Here is a 25,159-nt window from a genome sequence, read left to right as displayed (position 1 = left end):
CCCCTCCCCTTGCCTTTCTCTTTGCCTTGCCTTGCCCTTTTCTTTCCCCTAGACTTGTTATTTCACTGGCAGTCTCTAAGAATTCCCGATGTGGAAATTCTGTCCAATGATGACACTCAGTAACTCAGTTGTAACTTAGAGTCTTTGAAAGTTGCCTGGGGAATGGAGGAGTTAAATGACTTGCCCAGGGTCATGCAGTCAATATGTTTTGGAAGCAGGGCTTGAAATCAGGGTTTTCTGATTGCAAGGCTAGACCTCTGTCTCCTGTGCCATGCTGCCTCTCCTATGCTTCCCACATAGCAGGTATTCAGTAAATATTTGCTGAAATGATTTTAGTATCGCTTTCTTTCCAATGAAGCCCCACTGTTGGAGGGGGGGTTCTGCCTGAGGCCTCTTCTCCTATTCTAACTAGACCTTGTAAAGATGATAGTATTAGAGGAAGAATATTCATCCATGGCTAGAGGTTCTGAATGGCAGAGGTGCGAGCGTGCGCGAGTGCGCGAATGAGTGTGTGTGTGTGTGTGTGTGTGTGTGTGTGTGTGTGTTGGATCCCTGTGGCATTCTGGTGAAACCTAAGAACCCCTTCTCAAAATCATGGTTTTTTTTTTAATTCATAATTGAGGAAAACACTAAATTTTAGTTAGAGTTTAATGAAAACAAAGATGGGATTTTTTCTCCATTCAAGTCCACAAACCCCTTGAAATCCTTACATGCCTTAGACACTCCTGAGTGCTATTTCCCTGTCCAGAATGTGCCTCTCCAGCTCCTAGAGATCAAAGGAATTGACTGAAACCATTCTTAAAGTGGCTCCTTTTCTGATGATACCGTAGCCTCCTCTCTGGCTTAAGAGCAAGAGCCCAGATTGGCAAACAATTGAGCCAAAGAGCTCAATGACAGTGCAGGTGGGACTGCTGAGAACCCCCCGGAAAGCTTTGGTCATCCCCAGAAACATTATAAAGGTTCGTTCAGCTGGAGAAGCCACCCCACCTAGGTAAGCGAGTCACTTCCATTTAATTTCCTTCCTGAAGACATGACAGCATCTGTAGGTTTCAAGAAATAATTGTTGATATCCTTCAGAGTTTTTGAAACAAATGCGATCATCCTTCTGAATCACCGCCTTCCCTGACAATCTTTCCAAGTTGCATTGTTCTAAACTAATATCTCTCAGACAGATTCTGAATAATGGAAGAGGAGAAAGCCCACATGAAAAATCCAGAATTCAGAAGTGAAATCTGAGCTGTCAAATTTGAATTTAGTCGGTCTTTATTCCCTTAATAATCTTCAGACAAAAAACATTTCATTCGAGTTCATAAAGATCATTACCTTGGAGATTTCAGTATCTTTGTATTTTGTTCCAAATAGTTTTTTTTAAAGAAAAAGTTACACCAGACCCTGCGTCTCCAAACTTAAAAGGCAGCAGCTGTTGTGCTGTAGAAAATACAATTTGCAACAAAGTGGTTGGCATTTCCACTGTGCTAGAGGGCACGTTTGCAGCAAACTAACTTAGAAATACATTTCTTTTCATTCATACTAAAAGGGGGTTTCTTATTATCTCCAGTGATCCCCTCTCATTAAGCCTTTGGTCACTTTTTACAAATCATCCTTCACTTAGCACGAACCAAGGGACAGGATGGAGCCAGTCACTTGTCCCACTAAACTCACTCTGAGCCCTGTAGGTAGTTCAAATTCCCTTCTATAAAACCATGCATTAGATACCAGGAAGAGGAGAAAATTACATCCTTAAACTAAATCTATTTAAATCATAAACTACAATTCTAACCAGCTCAAATTGGGAAAATTCCATTTTTATGGGATCACAATTCAGCTAAGGGCTTCATTCATTGTGAACAGTAACTGTATTCCTATAGATGTTCTCTAGTACAGCCTTGGGAGAGAATGTATTTGTGGGCAGTTTCGAGTACAACCCATCTTAGGACATGTCAACACTTATTCAACCCTCCCAGAAAAAGACTTGTCTACACTAGGCTTTTGCTGCTCAATAGAGATTTATAGGCTGCTGACAGTGCTTGGAAAAGGTTAATGTCCACCAGCACCTATGCTTTTACCTCCAAATGAAAGGAATATTGCACTCGCATTCAATGGCAGAAGACAAAGGAAAAGACTTGCATCCTTAGGGGGGGAAAGATTCTTTGCCCTGCTGGCATGTGTATAGATTTCACTGTCAGAGACAGAGGGAATGTGGATCTTGGAATTTGGCATATTGGAATATGTACATGTCTAACCTCAGCCCCATCAAAGGCCTTAGCCAGAAATTCTTTCAGAATTAATTAGCTAAAGGGTAATTCAAACCACTGAGAGTGTTGTAATGACCAAGACTCATACCATGGATTTCAGACAAGAAATGAATATACCTGCCCTTTGGAGCAGATGTTGGCATGAGGTTAAATCCTTTGGGCCAGCACCCATCCCAGTCCTATATGGCTTCAGGTTATGTGGCCACACATAGAATGAGATCACATATAGAAAACTCTTTGTAAGCCTTAGTAAAAATGGTAGCCATCATCATCATCATCATTACATAGCTTTGAAGGGCAGACAAGGGTAATCAGGAGAATCACCAGCTCTGACCCAGCAACATTGTAAAATTTGGGGAATGACATCAATAGTCACGAAAACATTCTATCTGGTTTGGCCAAGTTGCCTTCATTTTGCAGGGACAATGGCTCCTAAGGTCCCTTCCAGCTTTCAGTCTAGGCTCCAATGGCTCTCTGGTCTGCCATAAGTACATCCATCCATAAGAACCATCATCCCATCCCCTCCTTGGCCAAAGCACCCAAAATGGTGGGAACTCTTTTATGCCTGAGGACCCCATTACTGCAATCATCTTCAAGCATTGGCTGGTAACAATGGAAATGCTGATGCTTCCGCATGCTATAAGGAGAGCAGTTAGGGATCTGACTAGCAAAGGGCCTTGCCATTCTATCATACATTATTGGCTAGGATCAGGTCATCAGGCCTGGAGGAACCTCAGAGACCATCAAGCCCACCCTCTCATTTTCTAGATGAGGAAACTGAGGTCCGGGGAGCTAAGTGACTCACAGATGGGATTTCATCAGGATCATGGATTTGGAGCCGCAAGGAACTTGTCCAGTCACCCAGGTGGCGACAGAAGCAGCATTTGAAAGCAGGTCATCTGACTCCAGAACCAGCAACCTTTTCACCATCCTACACAAAAGTCTGTGTCCCTGAGGTGGCCGAGCAGGCACTCAGTTGATGGGGGGGGGATGAATCAGACTGGGGGGTAGCTAGAGTAGCTAACACACCCGGGCAAACCTTAGAATCGGGAAAACATGGAGCTAAAGGGGGAAGCCACTGGCCAGGTCACTTAATTCAACCCTCTTCATTTTATGGATGAGGAAACCAAGGCAAATAGCAAGTAGAAGGCCTCTGATCTGGGTCTAGGTCCTCAGAGACACGTTGGTCTTGTGTCCTGTGTTGGGGATGTAGCCATGATCAAGGAGCTGAATGTATTTTTTAAGGGACATCTCAGGAGACAATGGCCTGTAATTCTAAGCTATAGAGACCTGACACCTTCCTCTTAGCCCTGAAGACAATCGAATTTAATGCTTCGATAATAAGCTTCCCTTATTGTGAGGAATAACCACAGCTTCATATGTTAAATGGCATAAATGGAAGGGCTTCTTCTCTGAACTTCTCAAAAACAGCACTCCTTCTGAGCTTCTCCAGGGACCTTTCAGACACACCACACTTTGGCGAGATAGAACAGAGAGTATCTGGGCTGGGGCCCAGGGTCCGACTCCCACAAACACTGTAAGGCTTTGAAGAGACGGGCTGCTCAAGTGGGCCAGTTTTCTGCACTAAGCCCTGACTGTATTCATAATGCAGACTAATAACCACTGTGTCCTGTGGGCAGCCCACTGCAGCCTCTGTGGCCAACAGAGCCGGGGCCAGTAATAATTTTAATTGGACACTCTCTTTGCTGCCTTTCAGAAAGTATCATAAAGTGGAATTATTGCGTTCTACAAGTGCACTTACTGCGTGGGCCTCTCTCAGGGGGGAAGAGAGCCCATTCATCCTGGGGGGGCAGGGGAGGGTGTTTCCATCTGGACCCATCCGTTTGGTTTGCATGCACTCCCAGGTGCACGCTGCTTTCTTCCTCTTCCATATATCTAAGAGACCATTGTGAATTAGACAACCCAGGGCTGGAGGCATGCCTAGAGCTAGGAAGAGTGATTTCTTTTAACCTCTCCAGAAACATCCGTCCCCAGTTTGTGCATCACGTCACTCTGCCCTACCAAGAAGAGTGTTCTGCTCACCTCGGGGACAGAAGGGTGAGCACAGTGGGGAGCCTACCTGCAGTGGGTTCGATGGGGTGAGAGGTGATGGAAGGCCGTGTCCGGGAGACTGATTGGGTTTCTGGGGAGAGCTGGAGGCCTGCTGGGCCGGAGACTGGTTTGACGTTGGAGCCTGGGTTTGGTTCTGCTGGGGCTGTTGAGATGGCGCTGGTGGCTGCGGGGGCTGTTGAGGCGGAGGTGGGGGTTGCTGGGGTGGAGGCGGCTGCGGCTGCGGCTGTGGTTGTGGCTGAGGCTGGGGTGGCTGTTGAGCTGCTGGTGGGTGCTGGTTGGTCTGCTGGGGTGGGGGTGGGGGCTGCTGCTGCTGGAGTTGCTGGAGATGCTGAAGCTGTTGGAGTTGGGAATTCAGGGATGAGGTAGCTACAAGCAAAGAGAAGGAAGGAGGGTTAGCTTAAAGAAAACAACCATCTATGAAGCACCTACTATGTGCCAATCACTGCACTACATGTTTTACAAACATTATCTTATTTGAGCCTTACAACCACCATTTAAAAGTTGAAGGAATCGAGGCAGATAGATGTGGAGTGACTGGCCTAGGGACACGCTGCCATGAAAGTGTTTCTGACTCCAGGCTGCCCAGGAATGCAGGGCACTTTCTGGGGAGAGGATGGTCTGCCACTTCCAGGAGAGCTTGAGCTCTGAGCTCTCCCCTGAAGGAAGCTTGTGGAGGGAACTGAGTGCTGGAGTAGATCCAGATTCTGACCCTGATACTGCCTACCAGTGGCATGGCACTTGGGGTAAGTGAGTTCACTTCCCTGAGGTTCCATTTCCTCATCTGCCTTTGAGGCAGCTGGACTCTCTGGCCTCTGGGGTCTCCTCTGATCCTACTAGATCTATGATCCGACTATCGGTTTACATGTCACCTGTGACCCTTCTTAGCTGGGTGACCACATGCATGACCCTTAACCTGTCTGAGCCTCAGTTTCCTCATCTATAAAATGAGGGTAATAATATTTCTAGGTCTACTTAACAGTGTAGTTGTCAACCTCCAATAAGAGAGTGCATGGAAAGTGCTTGGCAAATGTTCTGAGGCCTTTGAAATGTCACTGAGTATTATTCCATGGGCATAGCTAAGGAGCTGAGTTGGCTTTGATTCTTGGTCTGCCAATAAGTCCACAGCATTTAGGATCATAGGTCTAGAGATTTCCAGCTGTTCAGTTCAGAGATCATCTAATTCAACACTTTTATTTTAAACGTGAGGAGGCTGAGGCCCAGGGAAGTTAAGTGAGTCACCCAAGGTCACGTAGCTTGTAAGCATTAAAGGCAGGATTCAAAACCAGCTCCTCTGAATCCCAAGCCAGGGCATCTTCTTCTGGATGACACCACTTCCTTCAGCTTGTTTTGCCAAGAAATAGAACGTCTGCTTCGGTCACTTTTAGGAGAGTTCAAGAACCCAAGTGGGATAAGGGGAAGAAGATTATTTGGACACGAATCTAGAATACAAATCCCAGGCAGGGATTACTGTCCTCTTCATCTCCTAACCCACCTGCAGAGTTACTAGGGACAATGCAAACAAGTGCTATCACCTTCGCCAACCTAGCCAGAGGCAGTTAGCCCAATTCTAACTTGGGGTTGGCAATGGCCAGAGGGCAGATGGTTCCACTCCAGTGAGGTAGGGGAAGAGGTGAGCTGGGCAGCAAGTGTGATCTTGCTGGCAAAGTGGGGTGGCCTCGTCTTCCCCACCCCAACCTCCACAGGGCTAAGGCCAGACTCATCCAGCTCTCTTGGTGTGAGGGTAGCTCAGACTGCATGGTGACGTAAGCCAGCAAGGACCTCGAAGTAAGTCCCCTCTCAATTCTAGTAACTTCCCTCTGGTCTTGTTTCCTGTTTATCCTGCATAGAGCTTGCATTGTATATGCTTGTTTGCATGTTGTCTCCCCCATTAGGCTGTAAGCTCCTTGAGGGCAGGGACTGTATTTCACCTCTTTTTTTATTCAGAGAGACTGGCACATAGTAGGTCCTTAATAAATATTTATTGCTTGATTAATCATTTAATACATGGGGGTAGTTGGCATTTGGAGAACTTCCTAGAAATGAATTGCGCCCCTTGCCATGTGGACACCCTGGAGGAAAGTTCTCTTTGTCTCATAATGCTTATGTCTCTGCATCCAGCTAGCCCAGAACGGGATTACTGAGACCCCTATTGGTATCTCCTCACTACTTGTCTTCATTAAACTGATCACCCCTAATCTCAGCATGGTCTGTAGAAGACGATGCCATCTACCATTCAAGCCTCCTCCTCCCAAAAAGAACCATGTCAGGTGTCATAAAGCATGACAATATACAACGTATATGGGAAAATATGTGAGAGACAGCATAATTACAAATAATCACTCAGTTCTGGTCTTCCCTATACTCTCCCTGCCTGGCCCCCAAGGAACTAGGCTGAGGTTTCTGGTAGTTTCTGATCAACCACCCACTTTAAATCTTATCTCCAGCCAAGTAAAGAAGGCATGTTGGTTTAGGACCTGGGTTCAAATCCCAGCTTCACTATTTACTGCCAGTGTGACCCCAGGGGCAGTCAGTTCCCCTCTAGAGGCTACAATGAGGGAGTGGGCCCAATTGGCTCAGAAGTTTCTGCTAGCTCAGTATCTATGGTCCTAGGTTCCCAGTTTTGAACCAATGAATCTGGTTTAGAAAAACTACAAGTCAGAAGACCATTCACTCCTAGATGTAGAGTCTGGAGGGACTTCTGAGGCCACTGATTCCTATCCCATCATTTCCCAGATTTTACAAACAGAGCTGTGTTTGCACATGTTGGACTTAACTCCTTGTCTTAGGATGCTGTAAGTGGCCAACAGGAGTGTAAAGCAGTAAGAGAAATGGTTTGTAATTCTTGGTTATTCTCTCGGGAGGCAGGGGCTGGGCCTCTGGAGCTTCCTTGTAAGCACAGCCCCAGCTCCTCTTTTTGCTCAGCTCTAAAGCACTGGTTCCAAGCCCCCCATAGCTCTGCTGAGCCCTGGGAGAGAGCAAGCTGAATGGAATGGCTTAGCTCGGTGATGGGAATTGACCGTAACACAGCAACGTGCTTTCTTCACTTCTCTGGAAGGCAGGAGCATGTATTAGCAGTCTCAAGGGCAGAGAAGGAATTGAAAGAATGAAATAATCTTTCAAGAGTTCCTTGTTCTATGAAAAGTAAGGATGGGCAGGAGAGGCCTTTTCAGCACTTGGCAAATTCAATTTTCTCAGCTGCCTCCTTGAAATGCTGCCCAATTTCCAATGGAGAGAAGGCATATGAAGTGGGTGGCCTGACTGAGGACTCTCAAGATGAGAATGTGGAACCTCTTTTTCCACAGAAATCTCAACCTAAGGGTCATTGTAAGGAGCTTCTGGTAAAACAGAACGACTTCAGGAGAAGTGACCTTGAGTAGAGATACAGCTGCGGATTCTTCCTCTACTGCGATGGGAAGAGCCCTTTCATTCATTCACAGCGACTGCTTTGCATACAATTATTACATAGAACGGTGTGTGATAAAAAGTTTCAAAGTCACCTCGAATACCTCTGCCTCTCTAGCAGCGTGGCACAGCTAGAGGGCGGGATTTGGGGGCAGGAGGACCACTTAAAAAAAAAAACTTTAAACACTTAAAACATTTAACTAGCTGTGTGATCATGGGCAAATCCTAGAGCCACAGATTTGAAGCTGGTAGCTACAGGAGGTAGGAGAAGCAGCAAAAGTGATGTCCTGGAGACCCAGGGACAAACGCCAGGAAAAGAGAAGAAGGTGATCACCAGCATCAGAGGTTAAGGGCAGCTCTTCTGTGTAGCTGAGCAGTGCAATGAATAGAATGCTGGACCTGGAGTCAGAGGCCAGAGTTTAAAACCTGCTTCAGGCACATACTAGCTGTGTGGCTCCGGGAAATCCTTCCACCTCTCTGGGTCTCAGTTTCTTCATCTGTAAAATAGAATAAGAGCTCATACCTTATAGGGTAGGTGTGAGAATCAAGTAAGAAAAATTGTAAAGTGCTTTGCAAACCTCAAAATGCTATATGCTAGTTCAACTGCCTCATTTTACAGATATGGAAACCGAGGCCCGGAGAAGTGAAGTGATTCGGCAAGATCACAAAACTTTCAATCGCTATGCTAGGATTGGGTCCAAGTTCTCCTCATGCCTCAAAGGTCAGTCCTCTTCCCACGGCCCTCCCCACTAGACTTTTGGGAATACAGTTTCTTCATATGAAAAATGGTGACAACCATCATTGCTGTCACCTGTCTCTCCGAATCCTTGGTTACCCTCACAACTCTGCCTGAAGCCACCTGCTACGTGGTCCTCTGCTTGGTCAGTGTCCCAGCACCTAACATGGCACCAGGCATACAGTAGGCACTTAATGGATGCTTAGCGATCAGTAAGAATCTCTACCCAATGGGTTGTTGAGACAATAAACAGAAAAATGTTTAATAAGCCTTGAAGCCCTAGAGAACAGTCAAGTGCTGCTACCCTTACTGATGCTCATCTTGATTACTGCCCTACATTGGGTGGAGAGAAGGGATCTGGAAGAACCAAGAGTATATTGAGGTTTTTTTTTCTAGAAACAAACAAAAAAGGCTGCATTTCCATAGCTCTTTAAGGTTTGCAAAGTATTATATATATATGTACATACATATAAGTATGTGTATGTATACATATATATATATATATATTCTACTGGAACCCTATAAGGTAAGTATCATAGGTATTTTGATCACTTCCATCTGACTGATGAAGAAATTAAGACCCAGGTTTAGGGACTTGTCCATGGTAACACAGCTAGCATATGAAAGAGGTGGGATTTGAAACCAGGTGTCCCTGACTCCAACGCTAGTGTTCTATCTGTGCCAATGTCCTACCTCCAAGCAAGAACGGTGGTCCAAATAAAACATGCTTCCTATTGTGGGATTTCAGATCATTTTTGTCAATAATCCAACATGAAAATGGAGACTGAATGAAGTGATCACCAAGATGGCCGGTGACATAGATTTCATTTTCTATCCAAACCAATTCCTTTCACTGCCTTTCAGACTTGAATCTTTCTGCTGGAAGTCTGCATAATGTAATGCCACTCCACCACCATGCCTTGCTTGTAACACTGAAAGTACCTTTTAAAGGACATCAGATGCAGGATCACACACGAAGACTTCCAAAATAGCTTGGAAAGATTTGCATTTTGCAAGGGCAGAGACATATTTAGACACGGAGGTGACACAATTCTAGGGAGAGAAGTGGGCTATCTTTATGAGCGATGCAGTGTGTCTTGTCTACTGACTCATGGGAACAAGTGGCAGTGAATTCTCCACATACCGGCACAGAAATTCTAACTATTCCTCCAGCCTCCTCTGGGGTCATGTTTAACATGATCCTTTTGGTGTAAGACATTACTCTGGGCACTCCAGCACCTCATAGCCCAGGAAAAGGGAAGGGGTTAAAGTATCACAGATGCTAAAAGTGGATCAGAATTGACCTTAATGGCTCACAGTGTATGAATGCATGCATGCACACAGGCACAAATGTATGTATGCATACATGCAGACATCATGTATCTGCCTACTTACTCATACTCTTTAAGTCTGCATGTAAACGTATACTATATACACAAATATTGCATACATATACACACACCTGTGTATGTACAATGAATACATATTATAGACATATATACACATGTAAACAAATGTACTGTGTGACCTTGGGCACGTAACTTAACCCCAATTGCCTTGCCTTCCGCCCTCTAAAAAAAACAACAAAGGTAATATAATGTAATAAATAAATAAATAAATAAATGTAATATAGACCTAGGAATCGAACACACACACAACACACATGATACATGTATATTCACAGCATCACACACAACCAGACATACACATGTGAATACATGCAGGCATGTATATATGGAGAGGCATGTATGGGGTGGAGAGGCGAAAGCTAGCCTCGGAACTGGGACGCCCTGGCTCTCTGACCCTGTCAGGGCTCTGGGAAATTGTCTAACACTTCAAGTTGCAAAGAAAGTGCCAACCTGCATTGAGAGCAGATTCCCCATCTGAGTCACTTTGCTAGTGAAATCACATCTAGTTCCTATCCATATATATGTATGTACACATATATGCACACACATACATATGCATACACACACATACATACATACATACATACAGGGTCAGGTAAGTGGAACAGTGGATAGATTGCTAGCTCTCAAGCCAGGAAGACTTGAGTTCAAATTTGATCTCAGACACTTACTAGCTGTATGACCCTGGGCGAGTCACTTCACCTTGTTTACCTCAGTTCCCTCATCTGTAAAATGAGCTGGAGGAGGAAATGTCAAACTGCTCCAGTATCTCTGCCAAGAAATCCCAAATGAGGTCCCAAAGAGTAAGATACAACTGCAATCACTCAGCAACAACCACAACATTGTACACACCTATACACATCTATACAATACATATCTATTATATGTGTGTATAAATATTGTAAAAATAGTGTATAAAAATTGGGGCCTTTGATTTAATGAAAATCCATTTATAGCTACCACCTATGCCAACTGATTAGTTTCTGCTCTGCCACTTTGAGTCTGGGGACTTGCCTGGGGCACTGGCAGGTGAAGGAACTTGTCCAGGGTTTTATTTAGCCAGAAAGGTCAGAACTTGGAACCACTTCATCCTGACTCTGAAGCTATCTTCCAACATGTTGTGCTATCTGCCTGTCTCTCTATTGTCTCTCTATAATTTTTAAGTGTTGGATTATATAGTCAATTGCTTTAATATATATTATCTATATAAGATATAAATTTTACCCAAACCTTTTTTATTCCAGTTCAAAATGCAAATTCAAATTGAGAAGAACACTCTAGCCACAAATTCCGAATCAGTAAATCAATCAGGTTTTCCATTTCCACCTTGCACCTGCCCTTGTAGATGGGTGGCCTGTTGATTTCACCTTTGTAATGTTTTCTTCTCCTCTGATGCTGCCCACTGTCTGGTGTAGCCCCTCATCACCTCATGACTGGACCATTGCAATCGTTGCTGGGAGTCTGCTGACTCAAGGCTCTCCCCATTTCCGTCCATCCTCAACTTAGCCACCAAAGGGATTTTCTTAGGGCACAGGTGTGATCATGGCACACTCTACTCAGTAAACGCTAGCACCTCTTTATCACCCTCAGAAGCAATTGTAAAATGCTGTGCTTGGCATTCAAAGCCCTTCATCACCTCCCTCGCTCCTACCTCTCCAGTCTTCTTACACCTCACCCCCTGACGTGTACTCTTTAGTCCAGTGACACTGAACAAGAGGCTCATTCCTTTACTCTGGGCATCTCTCTGGCTATTCCCTAATGCCTGGGACGCTAGCACTCTTCCATCCACCTACTGATCTCCCTGGATCACTTTCAATCTCAATTAACACCCCACCTTCTGCAAGAAACCTTTCCGAAACCTTAGTTCCAGTGCCTTCCGTTTGTTCATTATTTCCTATTTATCCTGTGTGGAGTTTGTTTTGCATAGATTTCTTTGCTTGTTTTCTCCCCCATTAGAATGAAACTCCTTGAGGGCAAAGCCAGAATTTTGTCTCTTTTTTGTATCCTTAGCTCTTAGCACAATGCCTGGTACATAGTGGGTGCTTAATAGATGTTTATTGATTCGGCACTTTCTCTACATCTATTTCATTAAGGTTTCCACAACTTACTAGACATTGTGGGGAAAGCCTACAGACCTTAGCAATATTTACCAAGTACCTACTATGTGCAAGAGATACCAAGAGGAAGTAATGCCATCTCCCTGTCACACAGAACTCATAAGAGACTGCAGATGGAGGGCAAAGACCCAGCATATATACTCTACAAAGGCTACATGGGAGAATGTTATCAAGACAACAAAAAACCATGACCAATCTCCCTAAGAAAATAGAAAAAAGAAGAGAGCCCTGTAGGTCGGAAGGAACCAGGGCAGGCTTCAAGGAGCAGGTAGCATCTAAATTGTTCCTTGAAGGATGAAAAAAATTTCTTTAAGAAGACAAGAATCATTTCTAGGTCAGGTGAGCAGCCCATAGCAATTCAATTCAATTGAATTGAACAAATATTGTTTAAATATCTCCTTGGGCAGTGCATTGTGCTAGGTACCAGGAGTACAAAGATGAACATAAATGAAGGGGAAAAAAGGGAAGAGACCCACTCTGGAGCTCAGAAGAGCATGGACAGTACAGGACAAGCTTCAGGAGGGGCTCCTGGTCTAGAGGATAGCATGTTAGAAACTCTGAGTCAAGGAGACCTGAACTGAATCCTGCCCTAGGCACTTAGCAGCTTTGTCACACTGTCCAAGTCCCTTCACCCTTCTCAGGCTCAGTTTTCTCATCTGTAAAATGGAAATAATAATAGCACTTACCTCACAGGGCTGCCGTGAGAATCAAATAGAGGACAAAATACCCCAAACTTAGAAAGCACTTTGCAAATTACAAAATGCTATATAAATTCTATTTTGTCATCATCATCATCATCATCAATATTATTGTTACTAATCCAATTTATTTTTTCCTTTACTAGGTTTATTTGGAAAAGTGCTTGGGATTCTAACTCTTTATGATTTCCTTGCTTTCTATTACCCTGGGAAACTGAGGTTTGGTATATACATCTATATGTGTATGTATGTGTCAATATAAATATGAATAGATACATATGTATGAAAATACATGTACATAGTGCAGATATCTAAAAAGTTCACCAATATTGTCCCATCAATCTCCTCATTCATGAGAATTTAGGGCTGGGAATGACTTTTCACGTTTTATAAAATGTGAAAAGAAACAAGGCCAAACCATCCTGTTGCAGCGATAATAAAGGACCAAGGCAAGTCCAGTTTGGAAAGATATCACCCATTGAGCATCTTGACAAAGGGCAGGGGATATTAGATTATATGCAATTCCTGGCACAGAGGGAAGGGGCCTGGCAGTATCTGCTCAACTGCATTGTACCCTTTTATATATGGGTGAGTGTGGAACATTTTAAGTAAGTGTGGCCAGAATGTACGCTCCATGAAGCAGGCATTTCACTTTTATCTTTGTATTTCCAGTACCAAACATGGCACCCGACCCACAGGAGCTTAATAAAGGTTGCTGATTACTTTTGAAAGAACCATTTTCTTGCCTTTCTCCTTAGAAAAGTACCCAGGATTCACTAAAGGAAGGTTTAGAAAAAGAGAAAGTACTGGTTTTAGAGCCAGAGAATCTTATTTCAAATGCTGGCTCTGAGTGAATTAGGACGAGACTTCACCTTTCTGGGCCTCTGTTTGCTCATCTGTAAAGTGAGAGCATTGGACTAGTTGGCATCTGTCATGGTGTTTATGGCTTGAAACCTGTGCACCTATGTGAAAGGGGGAGATGTTAAAAATCCAGCCCCCTTCCAAAGATATTTGTGAAATCACAGAAATCTCAGATTTACGAAAACAATGGAAGGCATTGTCCTGTCTCTGAAAGCATTGGCTTGTGTCCAACTGGAGGGATTTCTAAGAAGAAACCAGCACTGGTCATCTCAGGGATATCAAACCTGGCTCTGGTTTGTAGATATCAAACTGGCACAGCCAGGTTTCTTTGAGGCTCCAGTGATGTGGGCTAACTCTGATTTTCATGGTTGGCTTAATTCCTCTCCTCTGCTAGCACTCTGTCTGGTTCAGTTTAAGGAAAACCAAGTGACAAGGCCATGGGTGCTACTCTCCTAAGATCAGATGTAGAGTACATATTGCTAGGACTCCTGGGATGAGGTTCTCCTGAGAACTTGCCTATTCTGATTTACCATGACACCTACCAGTTACCCTTATCTATTGCACGTTTTCAAACTCCCTGAATGTTCAACTTAGTTTTTGTTTCCGAGCTTCATCCTGGAGTTGCCAAAAAGGCGTACAAGTCATACATCCTTCATTTTGGCATCCTAAGATGAGGAAACAGCATATATTGGACCCATTTTACCAATAGGGAAGCTCAGATTCATGGACTAGCTGAGGTTCAGTGGACCCAGGGATTCATTCCATGCCCTTGACAGAAAACCATCATACTCCCTCTTCCCAAATCTCTTCTATTCTGTCCTTATATTTTCAGATTTATGAATCTTGAACAAAATGACTCTAGTCCGTACCCTTGCAAGACTGGCTATCCCAAGGCAGATTCCCCCGTAACAGATGAAAGTGATTTTAATAGCACAACAAAAATGTTAGCGATGAAAATGTGCCCACCCATGTTCCACAGTAAATGTTATGACTTTGCTCATAAATTCAGAAGGGGATTCGCTCTGCTGGTACTCTCCTTTTTTCTTCTTTCCAATCTCTCTGTCCTCGCAGATTCCCCCCAGTGACATGACAAATTTATTGTATGGTAGACCCGGTGATTTTGTATTGATATACGCATGAATCTTTCTATTAATTTAATTAATTTTAAAGATTTTTACATAGAATAAAATAAAAAAAGGAAGACAGCATGATGCCACATTAAAGTAATTAATTGGGTAAATAGTAACATCCTGACTAGAGGAAATAGATGTTGTTAGGAAGGATTGTGGAAAGAACTCATGACAAGCAAGAAACTCCAGGTGGTGCTGTTCATTGGCACTAGAACCACAGTCCCCAAACTGTGCCCTGGTGCCAAGGGGCACCACAGCAAATTTGCAGAAATACTGTGGGACATTTCAAAATCCCAAACTATTGATTTAGTGAACAGAACTGTTAAGCATTTATTTTGATGCTTGGAACACGAAGAGCATTTCTAACCAGGAAATTTTGGGGACCTCTGTGCTAGAGTGTAACGGGAACATCAGTGCATGTCCTTTAGCTTGATAGGGAGATTTTTGCCTTATCCAAGAAATCACAGTTTCAGAATTGGGAGGACCCTTAGTGGCCACCTAGTCCAAAAACAGGACTCCTCAACATCATATTCCAACTATTGGTCATCTAGTTCCTGCTTGAAGATCTCCTCCATCCCTTTGCTCCAGCCACACCAATTTCACTTTGGGATAGAGCATATCTCATTGTTAGGAAGAGTTTTCCTTACCTTAAAATTATCTATCTATCTATCTATCTATCTATCTATCTATCTATCTATCTATCTATCTATCTATCTCTCTACCTACCTACCTACCTATCTTTTTAAATATACCACTCCTTGCTCCTATAGAAGCACAAAACAAGTTAGTCCATCTTCTGTGTGACAAGCCTTGAAATATATGAAGACAAACCTGCCACACTCTCCCCTCCTTGCCACACTCCAAGTCATGTCTTCTCTAGGATAAACATTTCCAGTCCCTTCAAATTAAACCCATAAGGGAACAAAGCCATACAGGTAGTGTCATCATCATGATAATCTACAATAACAAAATTTTATGAAAAGTCTAGTCAAAATCAAAATTAAGTCTGTAATGATCAGTCAATCAACTAACAATTTACCCACTATCTGCCAGGCACTGTTCCAAACTCTGAGGATACAAAGAAAGCAAAAAGTAGCCCCTGCTCTCAAGGAATTGACTAGTTGGGGAGACAACGTGCAAACAATCATGTATAAACAATCTGTATTTATGGCAAATTGGAAATCAACAGAGGAAGACACCAATATTAAGGAGTATTAGGAAAGACTTCTTGTAGAAAGTGGCATTTTGTCTAGGACCCAAGGGAAGCCAGCTGGGAAGCAGAGAGAGGAGGGATGGTGTTCCAGGCATGTGGGACAGCCAGTGAAAATGTCCTCAGTTGGGATATGGAGTGTCTTGTTCAAGGAACAGCAAGGAAGTCAGTGTCACTAGATTGCGTAGTTCTCTCTCTGTCATGTTTCATATGACTGGAAAAATAGGAAGAAGTCTTTAAAAGCAAAATAGAGGATTTTACATTTGATCTTGGAGATAATAGGGAGACATTTGAGTTTATTGATTAGGTTGGTGGTAATATGATCAGACCAAGTCTTTAGGAAGATCAACTGGACAGTTGAATGGAGGATGGATTACAGTGGGGAGAGACTTAAGTCAGGGAGACCAGCAGGCTACACTAATAGCCCAGGTAGGAGATGATAAAGACCTGCACTGGGGTGATGGCAATGTCAGAAGAGAAGAGGAGAGATTTTTATGAAGGTAGAAGCAACCGAATGTGACAATATGATGATAGTGGGGGAAGATAATGAATTAAATTTTGGATATATTGAGTTTAATATATCTGTGGAATCCGTTTTGGGATGTCTCATAGGAAGTTGGATGTAAAAGTCTAAAGTTCAGAAGAAAGGTTAAGGATGATAAATTCATCTCAGAATCATCTGCAAAGAGATAATAGTTGAATCCACAGGAGAAAGTGAAATGATCTAGAGAAGAAGAGAAGATTCAGGATAGAGTTAAGTCAAACAGAAGATTCATGAATAATTTTTTCATCTTCATCTGTATATGGCAGTGTGGGATAGTGGTGGTCTTAATGCCAGGAATCTCTAGTTTCAGGTTCTGCCTCTGACATGTACTGTGTGTCCTTGGGTAATTCACTTAGCCTCTCAGTGCTCTCTGCATCTCTCTAAGACCAGAAGCTGTGGAGAAGGTATTGACTTGCTTTGGTAGACAGGCCCCACATCCAGGAGTTCTCTGTTCCACTAGAATCCAGTAGTCCGATCCATTTCTTTGTATGATAAATGCTTTTGTAGTTATTAAACAGTATTTACACATGAAACATGACTGAAATTATCTTGTCATAATGATTGTCTTGTGAGCTGTTAGAGTCACTTACCTCCATAAGACAAGTCATCATGGAAGAAGGGCCTTAAAAATTTAAGAAAGAAACTGTCCCACAACAAGGCAATTGGACACAATTTACTCGCCTGAAATTTAGTCACCTTGTAGCTCAGGTGAACTCATGGAACAAGAGATAAAGACGGAGACAGAAGTAAAGAAAATGAAGAAAAAAGTAAAGACCCTGATAAAGGTAGGGTTAAAACCACACTATCCCACATAAACCATACATATTTCACTCTTATTCCTTAAATTAATGAGAATTTTAAAAAATCAATCAAAAGACTTTAAAATAAATTAAAAATTAAATGTAACAAAAAGATTTTAGACTCACTGTGAAAAGGCTTTGAAAGCCATTTAATGAAACAAAAAATCACCAGACAAGAGACCTATTCCAACTGATTGTGGTGATTATTTTCTGCTCTATAGAACCATTATAGAAGTGCTGAATTAGCTGGGATGAGAAATTATTCCAGAAACTGAAGCAAGTGTGGCTTTTCAACATATCACTGAGAAGGAACTTGCTGAGGGAAAGATGCCAATTCAGCTTTGGTCAGGTTCCTTCCTCCCCTACTCCACTAACTGTAAGATCTTCCAGCTTGGATGGGTCCAGAGGATGTTGGACTTTCCACCTCTCCTAGTGATGGCCTACATGACACTCCCAGATCAGTTGGTGGTCGTATCTACCATAGGAACCAAGGACGAAGAAGGACACAGATTCTCCATGCTTGGGAGTGCCCCTGAATTGGGAGTAAAGAACTTCTAGCAATGAGGAACTTTCAGTTACCCCTTTGTATCTTGTGTTCTCTAAGTCTGAGTCCACTTTCCCTTGGATCTGCATGTACTTGTGGGAGAGTATGTCACAAATATTTTTTCTTGGGGGGAATGGTTTATACCAACTGTTCTACTGCAAATACCCCTTTAAAAAAGTACTTAAGGCTGGATGGCTAATTCGATTCTCAATAGATTATCTGGGTAACAGGGAACACTGTTTGGGGCTTGAGCCAATGGCATTAAAGCATTACCTTTGGCCTTTAAGAGAAAATTCCAGAATTCTGAGGGGTGAGATATGTCCAAATTATGGGGACCTAGTCCATCATTGAGAATGAAAGTAGGATTTGGTATAAGGATTCTCAGAGCTTACATATACTTCACAGTAATAAATCATCAGGGTGAAAACTCATTCATGAAAGTCTCTGGAATTTCTGGCAGGTCAGATAGATACTTAGTCATCTGAAGGTCCTCTAAGTGCCTAGGACAGTTTGAAATCAAAGGACATTATTATGTAATGGCACATTTAGGGAAAATTACTTACTTGAGGCAAGCTTAATTTACCAATTAATGCAATACAAAATGCTTGCCTGCCAACAGATGGTCAGTGCATAAATATAATTTAAAACAATCTTTTATAGCCCCCAAATGTAAATTAAAATAGCAGTGACATCTTTTTCATTTAAAAAAATGCTTCCTTTTGAACTCACCATCTTAATTTTGCTTTTGTTGACCATGCCAGATGCTTTTGTAGTATGCTGGTAGGGCTTCCATATGTGCTTTTTCTGGGAAATGAATTACTGAGAGGGGGAAGGTGGGATGAACACGTTTCTCATTTACCTGTTTGTTGCCTGTCAGTGACCATTAGTCCTCATTCTCAACAAATTTAGAAAAGCTAAAATATAAGGCACTCAAGTATAACCACACAAGCTCTCTTACACTTGCTTAGTGTTTTCCTAAATTTTTGTAAATGTAGTGAAATTCACACAACCCAATTTTCCCATCCAGAAAGATGATATTTTTGGTTGTGTGTGTCTCTAGAACTGAGATCTGAATGGTTTCCCAGAATTCTTCTTTGTAAACCTTTGCAGAGGAGCTCACCATGGTGCTAAGGATCCTGGGTTGTCCTAGATACCAGACATTCTGGGTGGAATTCTGAACTATCACCTTTCTGCTGCCTCAGTGCAGAGTGATGCCACTCTTTTGTCAAAAGATCACACAGTCCCCAAAATACAATTCTCCCAGCCCTTATCTCCTCCTCCATGTACAGAACCCTCTCCGAAGTCTTCTAGGGTCTTGTGCACTCAGGGCCAAGAAACACAAGGAGAGAATTCAGCTTCTTTTGCACATAACACAAAATGATACAAACAGGTGGGCATTTTATCTATCAAGAAATACTTCAAAGGCAAAGTCTCATTCCTCAGTGATGTCTTAAGACTAGGGGTACCACAATAAGGTAAAACTAATGAGTTTTTCAGTGGATATAAAAAGTTTGGTTGTACAAAAAAATAGGAGGGAGAAGGTAAAAAGTAATTGGAGAACTTTTTTTTATCCTTGTTGTAATTAAAACATAGACCTTCAAGGGCCACAATGCCTTCTTTTGTCTTTGATATCTTTTGGGTTCTCAATCTCCAGGAAAATTAAAAATGAATAGTGTGAATAGCATTGAACATTTTAAAACTGGGCTAGATTGGCTAAAATGATAGAAGGGGAAAATGAAAAATTTTAGAAGATGTAGAAAAATTAGGACACTAGTTCATTGTTGGTGGAATTGTGAACTGAGCCAACCATTTTAGAAAGCAATGTGGAATTACGCCCAAATAGTTATGAAATTTTCTAGACCTTTTGACCCAGAAATACCACTACTTAATCTATTTCTGAAGATAATTAGGGAAAAAGGAACAGAATCTACATATTTATTGCAGCTCTCTTTGTGGTGGAAAAGAATGGGAAATTGCAGGGATGCCCATCATTTGGGGAATAACTGAACAAGTTGTGGTATATGATTGTTTTGAATAATATGAATAATACTGTGCTATAAGAAATGATGAGCTCAATGATTTTAGAAAATCATGGAAAGACTTGCATTAAATAATGAAGAGTGAAATGAGCAGAACCAAGAGAACATTGTATACAGTAAGAGCAATATATTTTTAAGAAAAAAATTTAATGGATAAGTTATTTTGACTATTATAAATCCCCAAATTAACTATAAAGGACATATAAAGAAAGACACTCTCTGTATCCAAAGAAAGAACTGATAAAAAGATGTATATATGAAATAATTTTACAGACATACACACACACATACACACACACACACACACATATATATATATATATATATATATTTATTCATGTCTAATGGTAGCCATCTCTAGGGTGGGAGGAGGCAAAAATAAATTTACATGATAATTTTGTATATTTGAAAGGAATAGCAAATTGTGCATAGGAGATTTGTGGTTTCATGCACAATCATCTTTTTATTATATTATGTTATGGAAATGCTTGTTTTATTACATAAATTAAAAACAAAATTTAATAATGATTAAACAAAAGACGGGGCCAGCCATCTCAGAAATAGTGCTTGGTATGCTTGTCAGAGTGGGTGTGAGTGAAAGAGAGAGGCCATTGATTAATTGATCTTACAAATGTCTTCTCTAAAAGAGCCATCCATACATGGAGACCCCAAACTACCCAAACTTCGAGAACTCAGCCAACATCCAATTCTTGGTTTGAGCTATGCCTGGTTGACTGCTTCTTCTGGTATGAGGTATTCTTGTCCATAAGCCCACATGTGTTCATATCCCTATATATCTCATAGAAACAACAAAGAAGCAGCATGGCATAGTTAATAGAGAGCTGCCCTCACTGTTGGGGGCATCTTTTCTCACATATACTGGCTGTATGACTGTAGGTAAGTCACTTGAACTCTTAGTGCCTCAGCCAGCTCTTTATCTATTTATTTGCATTTTGGAGGGGGGAAGGCAGGGCAAGTGGGGTTAAGTGACTTGGCCAAGGTCACATGGCTAGTAAGTGTTAAATGTCTGTGGTTGGATTTGAACTCAGGTCCTCCTGACTCCAGGGCTGGTGCTCTATACACTGTGCCACCTGGCTGCCCCAATTAGCCAGCTCTTTAAGACTATGAATTGCAGAGTAGGTTTTGATCTATATTAGGAGAGTGAGTTCCTCATTAAGAGTTTCCTATATGAAAATCCCACGTCCAGACAAAAAATATAAATAATGAAATACATATACCCATACAGGAATGGGTAGGATGTGGGGGAAAATAGATGGGCTTGTTATGTGGTGAGAGTGAGGGATGACCAATGGGCAGCCCATGGCCTTCCCAGACAGGCTACCAGTGTCAAGAAATTTAGAGCAAGATGGCTCATGTACTGGGTAGACCCCTAGCAGTGAGATTATGACCTAATCTGGATGACATAGGCATAGAAGGGTTGTAATCTACTGAAGATAGTAACCAGATCAATAAAATCAAAGATCCATCACAAAGACACACATACCGACATACACCAACACACACACACACACGCATATGTTTCTCCACAAATTTTCTGTACTTTGGGCTTCAAACATAGATGAGGGATTTCCACTGAGTCCAATCAGGACAGGGACTGACTCTGTACTTCCATTGGTTCAGGGAACTTCCAGATGAGGAAACTTTTTCTGCCATTGGAGGATAATACCTTCTCTGAAACATTGCACTTTGAGATGACTCTCATTGTTTGCTTGGGGATCTCCAGTGATGAGAACCCACTCTTGGCAGAGGCATCTCATTCTGCTTTGACATGATTCTCACTGTTAAGAAGGTTTTCCTGGCTCCCAGACTAACTTGGTCTCTTTCTAATTTATAACTACATCTCCTAGTCCTGCCCTTTGGTACCAAGCAGAAGAATCCCCCTCTGCCATCCATGTGAAAGCTCTTCAGACACCTGAAGACAGATCACATGTCTCCCTCTGCCCAGTCTCTTCCCAATAGTTGTAGACATTTAGTATCTTATTCTGAGAATGAAGGCCATCTTATTAAAGAAATCTAGGGGCATGTTTACCTTTGTTCTTCTAGAAACATACCATGAAAATCACACATGTGCCATTCTAGCGGTTCGCACTTAAATATTTTCAGCATATGGAATAAAATGAGTAAATATTCACTCCTAAGTACCCATTTCCAGAAGTGTACCATTTGTTATTTTAACTCAACTTCTTTTCATCCATGGTATTTGTCAGAATCATTTCCTCTCATTTCTAAGTTCAATAGCAGGAAAAGAGAAAGAAAAACAATATAGTTTTTCTTTCTTTACTTTCAAGTACTTACTCAATTACTTTCAAGAGTAATCTAGAGGGAGTTGGGAAGGTTCTCAAAATACTGGAATCAGGAAGTATAAACTTTTCAATGACTGGCTACTGAGCAGAAAGAGAGCAAGCCATGGATGAAATAGACTGGGACCAGGAAGACTGTGGTTCAAATCCTCTTACAAAAGAAAAAATATGTCCAGAGGGAGGACTGAATCCCTGATTTGAATTTCTGCTTTGCCCTCTTATGCCTTGAGATCTTGGGCAAGTCATACAACTTTTCTAAGCTTTAGGCAACTCTCAAAGATGTACCCAATTGCTTTTAAGTATTGTGGTGCAATGAGGTTTTCACATCTAGGTGGTATAGTAGATAGAGTGCTGGGTCTAAAGTCAAGAAGTTTAACCTTCTTGGGTTCAAATCTGTCCTCAGACTCTTACTAGCTTTGTGACCCTGGGAAGTCACTTAACCTTGGTTTCCTCACTTCCTCATTTGTGAAATGAAACGGAGAAGAAAACTTCTCTAGTATCTTTGCCAAGGAAACCCCACATGGGGTCACAAAGAGTCAGACATGACTGAAAAATGATTGAACAAAAACATTGAATTTTATTCACCATCTGGGGACAGTTCCAAGTCTTTCTGCTTTTTGATGAGAAACTTTTTTTGTTCAGTCGTATCTAGCTCTTGGCAACCTCTTTTGGGGTTTTCTTAGCAAAGATTCTGGAGTGGTTTGCCATTCCCTTCTCCAGCTCATTTTACAGATGAGGAAACTGAGGCAAACAGGGTGAAGTGACTTGATCAGCATCACACAAATAGTGCCTGAGGTCATATTTGAATCAGGAAGATAAGTCTTCCTGACTCCAAGCCTAGCTCTCCCACGATGAGATCCTAGTTAGGCTGCTGAACTGGGCATCCCTGAGTGATGATAAAGCACCCTTAGCTCCTGGCTGGGGGCATGACGGGCTATAGCTGCCCTGTGGTAGAAAGTTGGTCCTGAAAGAAGCTGCCTGAAGAAAGGAGCCGGGGGCAATGCTAATAAAGCTGTGCCCTCCCCCACTTAGAATCCTCCTCAGCCTTTTCTGCCTGAGAGACCTTGTCAGCAGCAACAGACCTTCTAGAGCTGTTTGAGCACACTCGAGCATGTGAGCACACACACACACACACACACACACACACACACACATATATATATATATATACAGCAGAACTTGATGAAGAAGATGAGGCCTGTGGGTGATTATATTGGAAGGGAGTGCTCTGGGAGTGACTCTGCATTTATAATTTTCATGCTTTTAACATTTTAATATTCTGTTAAAGGAAATATTGAGGCAGCTATTATCAGCATAAATATTGAAGTAGTACAATGAAATAGGAAGTAGTACAATGAATAGAGTTCTGAGCCTGGCGTTAGAAAGACCTGAGTCAAAATATGACCTCTGACACTTACTGGCTGTGTGACCCTGGGCAAGTCACTTAACCCTGTTTGCCTCAGTTTCCTCATCTGTAAAATGAGCTGAAGAAAAGATGGCAAACAACTCCAATATCTTTGCCAATAAAACCCCAAAATGGGGCCACCAAGAGTCAGACATAACTGAAAAATGTCTGACAACCAACATATATATCATCTCATTTGAACCTGACAACAATTATAGGTGCTATTATGATCTCCATTTTACAGATGAGAAAACCAAGATGGAGAGAGATTAAGTTACTTGTTATTAAGATCACAGTTAGTAAGAGTCTGAGACAAGCTTTGAAATCAGGTTTACTGTCCTTGGGCTTCAGTTTGCTCATCTGTGACAATAAGTCAGTTAGCTGTAAATCTATGCGCCAGGCTAGATGACTTCTGGGCTGCCTTCTAACTCTAGGGCTATGATTTTTTGAAACTATGACTCAACGTCCAAAACTCTTTTACTGATGCCACCTACAATCCAGTGACAAAGTCACTGAATTAATTGAATGACCCAATCCAAAGAATGGCCATTACTGATTCTACACCAAGTAGGAAACCAGGCTTTAGGAGACAGCTCCAGAGATCTGTGTTTAGTCCTGTGTTATTTAATATAGCCATGCCTTTATCTATGACTTGGATAAAGGCATAGCTTGTGGGCTGACCAGTTAATGCCAAGCTGGTAGGGAAGCCATAGTTACAAGGATAGCAGAGTCACAACCTTCCCAGATCTGGACAGTCTAGAACACCAGATCTGGTCTTCAGTACATAGAAATAAATCTAGTGAGATGAAATTTAGCAAGGATAAATTTAATGTCTTCTGCTTAGGTTCAAGAAATTAACTTCATGACACTTGCATGGAGGGGGTGGAGTCAAGATGGCAGAGTAGAAGCAGGACCTCCAAGTGGCTCCAGCTCCCACCTTCCCCAATCAATGTAAAAAGGGGACTCTGAACAAACGGTGGAGCTGTAGAACCCACAAAATGACACATAGAAGCTAACCTCCCACTGAGGATACCCCGGCAGGCTGGCAGCAAGTGGCCAGCGCAGTGCTGGGAGCTGACCCCAGCCCCACCCGAGGCTTTAGCTCCAGGGTGGGCCTGACTCCAGATCAGCAGCAGTTGTGGCTATTTCCAGAATTATCAACACATAGATGTGAAGGACAAAGTGAGAGGTCAGTGCAGTCTGGACTTTGGGACCCAGTAAGTGGGAGTGCGTCGGCTTTTGCCCCCAGGGCAAGAAGCCACTGAGACACTTGGCACAGCCAGTCAGTGCCAGGTGGCAGCTTCAGCTCCTGACCTGCCAGGGGTAACCAAGCTGTAGGGGGACCAAGCGACCAGTCTGAGGGGTAATCACTCTTGCTTTAACCTGCTTGGATCTGGATTGCGGTCTAGGGTGGAGGTCCTGGGGTGTGTGACTGGCTTGCCAGAGTGTGTGGAGGCTTCTGAGAGGGCACCCAACTAATACCTCTGGCAGCTGAGAAAACCCCAGTGTTTGGGACAAAAGCTCCCCTGTCTGGTGGCAGAGTCCTACTGTGGCAAAAAGCCCAGGGGTCAAGTGACTGAGGGGCGACATGACGGCAAAGGAAACAAAGCAGACA

At 42.5% G+C, this 25,159-nt stretch overlaps 1 protein-coding gene across 1 annotated transcript in view; it reads right to left on the bottom strand.

Moving 5' to 3' along the window:
- POU6F2 (POU class 6 homeobox 2) overlaps positions 1-25,159 on the bottom strand; it is a 527,063-nt gene that overhangs the window by 134,433 nt on the left and 367,471 nt on the right. Inside the window, exon 5 of the mRNA XM_069084552.1 lies at positions 4,336-4,694. Coding sequence (XP_068940653.1) covers positions 4,336-4,694 — 359 coding nt within the window. The remainder of the gene's footprint in view (positions 1-4,335; positions 4,695-25,159) is intronic.

Source organism: Petaurus breviceps, unplaced genomic scaffold (assembly GCF_028583685.1).
Source record: "Petaurus breviceps papuanus isolate PSGF00001 unplaced genomic scaffold, PetGlider_PUasm1.0 174, whole genome shotgun sequence".
NCBI lineage: Eukaryota > Metazoa > Chordata > Mammalia > Diprotodontia > Petauridae > Petaurus > Petaurus breviceps.
This window is presented reverse-complemented; position numbering and strand designations above follow the sequence as displayed.